The 10315-nt window shown below is 35.2% G+C and overlaps 1 protein-coding gene across 1 annotated transcript; it reads right to left on the bottom strand.

The window, feature by feature from the left end:
* Positions 1-1698: 1698 nt before the first annotated feature.
* LOC126820728 (desert hedgehog protein) lies at positions 1699-3336 on the bottom strand. The gene is made up of 3 exons (XM_050548820.2): positions 3177-3336; positions 2377-2673; positions 1699-2059 (listed from the first exon to the last, which is right to left on the bottom strand). The coding sequence occupies exons 1-3, from the start codon at positions 3279-3281 to the stop codon at positions 1742-1744; spliced, it is 720 nt and encodes a 239-aa protein (XP_050404777.1). The 5' UTR covers positions 3282-3336; the 3' UTR covers positions 1699-1741.
* Positions 3337-10315: the final 6979 nt, after the last annotated feature.

The raw sequence follows: 10315 nt of genomic DNA on the forward strand, positions 1-10315 counted from the left end.
TTGATATGACTTTATCTCATGTATGGACCGTCTCAAAAAATGACACATTTATCAGTCGTATATAGCTTTAAGTCTATTGACTTGAATGTCCCAGGTTCGAATTCCGATGTTTGCCGAGAAGAACCTTCGTGAATTTGCAAGACCGTTTCTTACTAGTTATGGGTGGCTCCTGTGGGGCCTAGTTTTTCGGGTAGGACGAAACTCTGAGACCCAACCATGTACACAATGGAGTGCACGAAGTTAGAATTTGAAGAAAGGTATGAAGGAAACGCAGCTGATCGCCCTCCCCCACCCCGCATTCTACACACAACCACATTCATTATATGAAATACTGACGTAATTATTTTGGCATTACTTTGAGTGTTTAAACAGTTGTATAACCCGGAAAATGTTCCTTGGTCTTTTTCATAGTAGAATTAGGTCAGCCGAATCTGACTTGAGGGATACCTGTATTACCAAGATGTTGGGGGATCACGGTGGCTAAGTGGGTAAGACGCTGGCTCGCTAGCCTGGAGGTCGGGTGTTCGATCCTTACAATGGCCGCGGGGATCACGTGGCTAAGTGGTTAAGACGCTAGCTCGCTAGCCTGGAGGTCGGGTGTTCGATCCCTGCATTGGCCGAGAAAGTTCATCCAGATTTTCCGGCGTGGTTCCCCCTTGTCAGTGATGCAGGACGGAGGGCCTGACAAGGATAGCTGTCTAGTCCTTCGGATGAGACGAAAAACCGAGGTCCCGTGTATACATTGGAATGCACGTAAAAGATCCCTTGGCAGTTGGAATTCGATATAAGAGTAGGCGATAGTGCCGCTGCCCGGGCAAAATTTCCCTCATAGCACACTGTATGGCGTATGCCCGTCTTCATTGGCCCAGCATAGGAGCAGAACAGTAGGACGTTAAACCCCATTTCATTTCATTTCATTTACAATGGCCGAGAAAGTTCATCCAGATTTTACGGCGTGGTTCTCCTTTGTCAGAAATGCAGGACGGAGGGCCTCACAAGGACAGATGTCTAGTCGTTCGGATGGGACGAAAAACCGAGGTCCCGTGTACACATTGGCGTGCACGTAAAAGATCCCTGACAGTTGGAATTCGATATAAGAGTAGGCCGTAGTGCCGCTGTCCAGGCAAAATTTCCCTCATAGCACACTGTATGGCGTATGCCCGTCTTCATTAGCCCATGTTCGGAGCAGAACAGTAGGACGTTAAACCCCATTTTATTTCATTTCCCTAGATGTTGTGGAAAACAGCATATAAATCATTGTCATCAGCTTTCTGAATCTGTATGACACTTTTCAATTATCATAATATGATTCTGATTTCTTGCCATGCCCAAGGACCCGATTATCTAATTACTCATATAATTCTTTAACCATGGCTAATCCTCAATTCACTTCTTATTCCGGAATCTTAGCCATCGCTTTCAGTACCCTCCCACATTAGACCTTCCAACCCGACTCCACGCCCACCTTCACCTCCGACTGGTCTAAGGAAGACGGGCATATGCCATAAAGTGTGCTATATGGGATATTTTGCCTGGGCAGCGGCACTATGGGCAAGGTTCTTTTATCTTCACGCCGATGTATACACGTGACCTCAAGTTTTCGTCCCATCCGTCCTGCACTACTGACAAGGGGATCCCGATAAACAAGGACTAACGGACATGGGTGACTACAATATACAGTCGCATATAATATAACAATTTTTTTTTTTTTAAAAGCATTTTATTTCAGAATGAAACAATTTTAATACGAGGGTACTAACTGCTTCAACATTTTAAACGCCTCGGCAAAAATCGTCGGAACGCCATTTTCGTTTGGTCTTAGAAAGGCTTCCATTTCATCTTTTGGTGTGATGTAGTATTTTTCTCGGAAAGGTGCGAGCGCAGAATGTGCAAAATCTGGCTCCACTTCCGCATACACTGAGGCGTGAACATCGTTAACGAGTATAGACCCGCTAATAGTGAACGGGGCGAATATTCCCGTTGCCTCCACTTCTTCGATCTTTATGACGGTTTCAGTCTTTCGTTGATTACTTTCAACCGTACTAAGGTGATCTCCAATCTGAAATGAAAATTTTTTTATTCATTTATAGTTAAGTGTGCAAGAATGGCAAATACAGAAATAGATCAACGTTGGAAATTGTCAACGACAATAAAGTACTAATTTGATTACCTAGAATATTGTCGATTATTTTATTGTGTGCAAATTCAGAGACAAATAGAGACGTTTAAATATTCAATTTAAGAGTCATACATGTTTAAAATGAGTTCTAGACTTATTGTGAACGTTATTTTATATAAATTTAACATTTATTTTCTAGTTGAAAGAGATAAAATATATTAATTAACATAAGATTTGTTTTGAAAATCATTACTTACATCGATGTCTTTGGCCATTTTATAAACAACCATAGAATTATTTTGATCTGTAACAGGTATGAAATGAAAATGACTGATGGTCAGTCTCTTCGTTTCGGTTTCTATTTGTAGATAACAGGCCTTGGACTCCGTGTCTTTATGGGCCATTGTCCATACTTCAGAAAATCCGATATTCCCATCCTCAAATATAACTTTAACCTCCTCTCCGACTTCCAAATTATGCATACATTTCTTTCCGTTAAGTTTTGTTTCAACTAAGACATTTCCCGGAAAACACTCCGATTCTTCCGGAACGTCCTGTAAAAAAGAAATTGCATTATAACAAACTGGTATTTTGTCAAACAATTTTGATTATGTATAGAGTAAAAGATTTTATCAAAAACCGTTTAGTTGAAATACACAAAATTATATTTACAATAAATAAAACATAAGTACAAAAATAATATCATAGTTACACTACATAAATAAAACATTTTCTTTTAAGCATTTTCTATTTTTATCACTTTTACAGTGGTTCGCACAGGTAAAATCCCTCTCCATAACCACCGTTCAGGATTTACCTCGCTTTTAAGAAAATTAATATGTTTTTTAAATAAAACGAAAAGAAGAAAAAAAAAACATTATATATAATACATTAGAAAAACAATAAAAATATGTTTACCCTAGCAATAGTAAATTTTAACATTTTAACATAGTACTTTAGGCAAACATCGTAATGTTTTGTTATTCCACAGGGTATGCTACTTTACAATAATTGCCGTTTATATTATCAAATACATTATTAATGATAGTACACTTACTTTTTTATGAGGATCGTTTCCCATGTTGTATGTATAGTTGATGTAGCGTGTTGTTGTCGTAGTATTAAACTCGGAGCAACTGAACTTTCTAAAAGCAATCCTCATATTTATATGATATTTGGAGAAATTCCCAATTCGAAATTTCTTTGATGGATGAAGTAAGCGCTATGTTAATACCGTTTTGCGTTTCAAGAACAAAAAACCCGTTGAAATACCCCCAACTTAAGACGCATGTGTTTTTTAAATGATATTTATATGATATTTGGAGAAATTCCCAATTAAGAGAATATTCTTGAAATTTCTTTGATGGATGAAGTAAGCGCTATGTTAATACCGTTTTGCGTTTCAAGAACAAAAAACCCGTTGAAATACCCCCAACTTGTAATAAAACTGAACAAAAAACACTTGTAAAATAACAATGATTTTTTCAGAAAACTAAAATATTACAAGTGTTTAATTATGTTCTCCTGATTTTGATTGTTTCTGTGTGTTTGAAGTATATGTTTGTGATATGCGCTTAGAAACACTTCACGTGTAATGAAGCGCTATATAAATCGAACAATAATAATAATAATTTCTTGCATGATAACCCAACTAAATCATTGTATCATGTATAACTATGTGCCAGAGCGTTATGCTATTTTTAATATCCAGACAAACCCGCCTTCAGATATAATAATATCGATTATATAAACGTAATTTCTATTTATATACACAATACTTCTGTAATACAGTTATTCGGGTATGTTTGTAAACTGATAGGTCATTTCGGGACAAACAATTTACCGGGGTCTTTAACAGCGTCAAGAAACTAGATGACCGAGATAAAACCCACGCGGTACGGTAGGCGACCCTATTATTCGTGGTCATGTACAATCTTGTGGTCGAAACCACGCCATTTGACTCAATGATAGACCTTATGATCCAAAGCGCACACGCCGGACCACTGCGACCCCCAACCCCTCCTCTCGGATATTTGTAAAGCAATGAATATAATGTGATTTAGGATTTCTTTGATACTTTATCCATGTTATTTGGAGAGTATAGCGCAGTAGTCTTTCCAAGATGCACGCTAGATTTGTTTAGCGGGGTAACATGTAATGCGAATTCACATGGTGTATTGACAGTTAGGGCTATAAGTAGAAGCTTAAGACAATGTCGAAAAGGCTGGACGGGGATGGTGGATACTAATTAGAATGTCATTTCCTTCGTGAATATATAATATTCATTTATTTTATATTGTCATTTTATTGTATTGTTATATTACTATGTTTTAAAAATTACAATACTTTGTAAATGAGAGCTCCACTATGGCCATTTGCTGCATACGTTGGTCGAAAAACATTCTAACTTTTATCTCAGCTTACATCATAAAACTGTGACAAAGATATTACGTGTTCCCTTACAGGAATTCCTAAATCATTATTTATTGCTTTTGTTGGGTCTTTTTTCTTTATATATTTATGCTTTAAAATACAGAGTCATATTCTTCTGTATCAGCAGAATTTAGTTGTTTGTGAAATAGGGTATTCCTCAGTTAGATTTTTAAATAGGCAAACTGGTTTAATTCCAGTTTAACTATACGTAAGTTCTATTTTTGGAAGTACACTGCATCGCGAGGACAATCCCATATCCGATCAAGTTTAATGATAAATGAAATAAAGGAATTGTGTAACATAGGATCAAAGTATTTAATGATAACGATGAGTGTGAATTTGATTTCTTTATTTCAACAATGCAGGAACAAACATTAAAAGTCATTTCATGTATACAACAATCTGTTTCACATAGAATTAAAAGTCCTCTAATATCTCTGTAAAAGATGACTGCCTTTAACATGTGCCGTCAAACAATGGGTGAATGGCGCGTGCATTGTTTACATAAGGCGTTACTGCTTCGGGCAGTACGTTGCCTTTTAGTCATTTTAATACCCATTTGCACTAAATAGGAAAAAAAATTTTACCTACAAATACGTCAAACGTCTTTATTTATTTTTCTAATGCATCAAAAAAATGTTTTAGAATTTAATTTGTCGGTGGAAAAAGTTAATATATGAGACTCATTAAGTCGCATTGATGTCATCCTTATCAGTGATTGTAGCGGCCTTGCGATTATTCACTGCTTATCAGTGTGGTATAACAACCAATACATCACACAAAAACATACCATGTTGTATTCATTACGGCTGACGTCACAATTTAAGTCTGCTTTAGTCAACATGCCCTCATTCTCATTCTACCTAGGCCTCTCGATAAGCTTGTCCTAGGTAGGCTTGTCTGAGTTATGCTACCAGACCTACTACGTTAAAAATTGTCAACTTGTCAGCGACAATAAAGTACTAATTTGACTACCTAGCATATTATCGATTATTTTATTATGTGCAAATTCAGAGACAACCCCCCCCCCCCTCATCATTGCTGTGATAGAGACGTTTAAATATTCAAGATAAGAGTTATGTATGTTTAAAATGAGTTCTAGATTTATTGTGAACGTTATTTTATATAAATTTAACATTTATTTTCTAGTTGAAAGAGACAAAATATATTACGTAAGATATTAGGTAACCTCTTGCAGGAATTCCTAAATCATTATTCAATGCTTTTCTTGGGTATTTTTTTTTCATATAGTTATGTTTCAAAATGCAGTCATATGCTTCTGTATCAGTAGCAGAATTTAGTTGTTTGTGAAATAGGGTATTCCCAGTTAGATATTTAAATAGGCAAACTGGTTTTCCAGTTTAGTTATACACGTAAGTTCTATTTTTAGAAGTACAAAACAACACGAGGACAATCCCTTATCCGATCAAGTTTAATGATTAATGAAATAAGCGAATTGTGATATCTCCGACTGTGTATTGTTTATTAACTAATATTGCCCTTATAAAATATTTTACTTGAAATTTATATTCACTTTAGATATTGGAGACTAAATTGTTCTCCGTTCGTTCGTTTCTGGGGTTTTACGTCCACTTCCACCTAAGGTGATATCGTAGACAAGAATTGTTCTCCAGTGTGTTCTCTTTTATATACGAATCTCGATTCTGTCCTTGCTCTCAAAGAAGAGACAGAAATGGGGCTTATCGTCCACTTGAGGTCATTTCGGTATTAATATTTTATTGCAATAATTCTTGGGTTCGAAACCTGGAACGGACATAGAAGAAACTACGGGATTTTTCAAACCCGGTTACTTTCAGGAGTGGCGTCTGCGGAGCTGACATGAGAAGTTTGTCCAGTCGTTCAGATAGGATTAAATATCGTTGACCTCCCGTGTATACTTTGGAAATCGAAGAAATAGAAGTAGGAGATGACGTTACCATATAGAAATAAAAATTACATAGTTGTCTCATGTGTTGGCGGGACGTTAAACCTCATTTTATTCCGGGAATTGTGGTGGCTCGGTGACGTGGCTTAGGGGATAACCATTTTAAGAAAAAGTCCGGGTATTATGAAAAATGAATTCGGAAGTTTATTTTTAGACTTTTATGCAACAAACTATCGTAGTTTAGCAAAAACTCCAAAACTATAATCTGTCATAGAAACCCCACGTGAGCAATATTTATTTTAAAAATAGCAAATCGATTGTTTTTTTTTTTAGAGATATCAATTCAGATATACAAAAGATAATAAATATAACACAAAATCATAATATGGCAGTAAAATATGAACTCTCAGCTCAATATTTTGTTTTATTTAGTATAGAAAGTTTTATTACTTCATCTAATACATCATGCCTCAGGAATACCCAGCGAAATGTTGCTTATTTTTTTAATATATGTTTTTGTTTATTCCTTTAATACTAAGATGTAAATCTACTAAATCAGTAGCTATTTGGAAAACGGGTGTTCATATTTCAGTAAGACAGACTCGCCTACATATTGATTGCACAATGTATATATAAAAGATCTATTTATAGTAGACCTAGCCCCCATACTTAATCTCTCACTCAGTTAAATCTACTCCCACACAAATACGCCTCGTGTTATTCAGTGACAGCCAATCAAAATATTCTCCAAGTGACCGTATTGAAGTATCAGGTCACAGGCACTTGAAGAGATTAAAATAAAACTTCTTACTACTGCTTGACTATATTGTTATACTATAATATATAGTAAGAAGTTTTATTTTAATCCCTTCAAGTGCCTGTGTATCAGGTAGACCGACGTTTCGGCTTATTAGAATGATTGAATTAATGAACGAATAAAATGGGATTTAACGTCTAACCATTCTGCACCAACTGGGCTAATGAAAACGGGCATACGCCATACAGTGTGCTTTGAGGGGAATTTTACACGAACATCAATTGGATATGCCTGGAAACTAATGAAGATATGAAACAACATGGTTTTTATCAGTTATTCTTGTATTATCTATTAGAGTTAAAACCGTGGTGACTTTCACCAGGAAAGTTGATTGACACGGAGTAAACTAGATGAAGATAAATACTGAAATCTATTCTTTCTAGTAACCTTGTACAAAATTTTAACAATTAAAAAAATAACAATTATTCTTGTAGAAATCGTCATTTGAAGATAATAAATGTATATCTGAATCAAGGTTTGGCAACCCTTTAACCAAGTGTTTGTGAGACTAACACGTCGTTATTTATCTTTACTATGGCGACATGTCCATGCAAGGGGTGGGAATTTTGCTCGGACAGCGGTATTCCGACCAAATTTCCTTCGGATTCCAACTGTCGGGTGTTCTTTTACGCGCAAGCCAATGTGCATACAGGTGAACGTCGATTGATCTTCCCGCCTGAACGATTGGGCACACTTTTCTTTAAGGACAATATTGGTGTCAGTCATGTAATAGAACTGGTTAAACAGGTTCCAAATATTATTTTAACACAGAGATAATTGCTACGATAGATGCGTAATGTCGATTTCAAGAAGCGGAAGTGGCGATAGCAAAAGGAAAACACGAGTTATCTTTCTATATAGCTGACTGAAGTGACGAGTTATAACAGATACTGGTTAAACACGTTCTAAATATTATTTTAACACAGAGATCATTGCTACGATAGATGCATAAATGAAGATTTCGAGAAACGGAAGTGACGATAGCAAAAGGAAAACACGAGTTTACCTTTTATATAGCTGACTGAAGTGACGGGTGATAACATATACACGGGCGAATTTCTGCTCACCGTGGGAGGATATTTGACAATTTAAAAAAGTAATTGAATGTCACTAAATAAGAGAAAACGAGACTTAAAGAAATAGTCCGTACATTCCCTTGTTTTTATTTATTCTATTATTCAAGAGCCAAATCTGCCTATTTAGGCTTGAAATTTTTAATTAGACATTTATTAACATGACAAGATCATAATCAACTCTCGATACCATCGGATATCTCCGCTATTATGTAGATTAGAACGGTTCAGCTTAACTTCGAACAACCAGTATAGTCGTTACAATTAATGCACACATCTTGTCAAATAGTCCGTACATTCCCTTGTTTTTATTTATTCTATTATTCAAGAGCCAAATCTGCCTATTTAGGCCTGAAATGTTCTCTAAATGTTTAATTAGACATTTATTAACTTGACAAGACCATAATCAACTCTCGATACCATCGGATATCTCCGCTATTATGTAGATTAGAACGGTTCAGCTTAACTTCGAACAACCAGAAAAGTCGTTACAATTAATGCACACATCTTGTCAAACCTTCAAAGGCTCATATCTTCGCTCGCAAGAGAGTAATTTGAATGACATTTTCAATAAATCTTTTTGCGTTATCAATTTTCGAACTATTATAGCCAGAATGGCTAGCTCCCTATCTAAATCTTACATAATGTATCTTTAATAAAACTTTGTCAATGTTAGATCCACTTTTAATTGTACGTTTTCATTAATGATTTTAATAGTTCATAAATAGATAATGAAAAATGAATCTATTGAACCTTTCTGTAAAAGTACTTTATTCTTTGCAAAGTTTTTACGAAATGAACCGGAGATTGTTTATTATCGTAATAACGGTACGATTATCTATTGTATAGTTAAACTCTACTAATTAGATGGCACAGAGAGGTGATAATATGATTGTCATGTTAATAATGTTTACATAATAATTTATATAACATTTAAAGCCAGAAAAAAAGCTAAATTAAGGATATTTACCTCTCATTATGCATCCTTAAGTACGTCAGAATTGTTTATAAATTTGGATTATATCGCCAGTCAGATTTGGCGTGTATATTCAAAACGTATTTTTTTAAAAATTGGATTGAGTAACAGTACTCTTCGAGATGATCACTACTTCTAAATCGATATGGCGATTTTGTCTTTGCGATAAAGTTACAACTATAGTATAATTAACTTATAAAATAATTATGTCGTCGGTCGGACCGTCAACAACAAAAAACAATTGGCTTGTGAACGCGATAAGGGCTACAGTTTTTGAAGGATTCTTTTCAGATTTGGTGTGAAGCATTCGTGATCATAGGTCTGCGACCATTCGTGCCAGGGTCTTGTCCCGCCCCCTTCCCAAAAACCTTTGGAAATTGATAGGGGTTATAGTTCTTAACAAATTGTTTCAAATTTGGTGGGAAGCATTGAGGTCACAAGATTATGAAACCTATCGATTTTCAGCGCTCTTCGACTTTCCGTTCCGGAGTTATCCCCCCTTTGCCGAAAACATTGAGTTTACTTACAACGTATACAAGCTGTCTTCAGGTGTGAAATGAAATGAAATGGAGTTTTATGGCACGTCAGCTCCAACCGGGCTATATGGTGCCAAACACATGGTGACTTTGACGAGACAATTTAAATCAATATCACATAAATATATTTATATACATAAATAAAATCAAGTATCACAGACAATGTGGTTAAAAATAAATACAAATAAATATAAGTCCTTTATGTATATAAATAGTTAAAAACAAAAATACTGATATATATATATACAATTAAAATTTGCAATAAAAGTTTGTCTCTTATAAAAAGTTTAACAATTTTCCATACAGCTCCGGTTGAGCAAATAATTGATGTAGTGACTGGCAACGGTAATAGTTTGATCTTACATTCTTGAGATGAGGTTTTGTCCGAATCTCATGAATCTTTGTTATTTATTGTTTTGTTGGGTTTTTTTTTTTAAGTATATATCTATTTATAATATAACCGTGTATTTGATTAT

Source organism: Patella vulgata, chromosome 5 (assembly GCF_932274485.2).
Source record: "Patella vulgata chromosome 5, xgPatVulg1.2, whole genome shotgun sequence".
Taxonomy (NCBI): Eukaryota; Metazoa; Mollusca; class Gastropoda; family Patellidae; genus Patella; species Patella vulgata.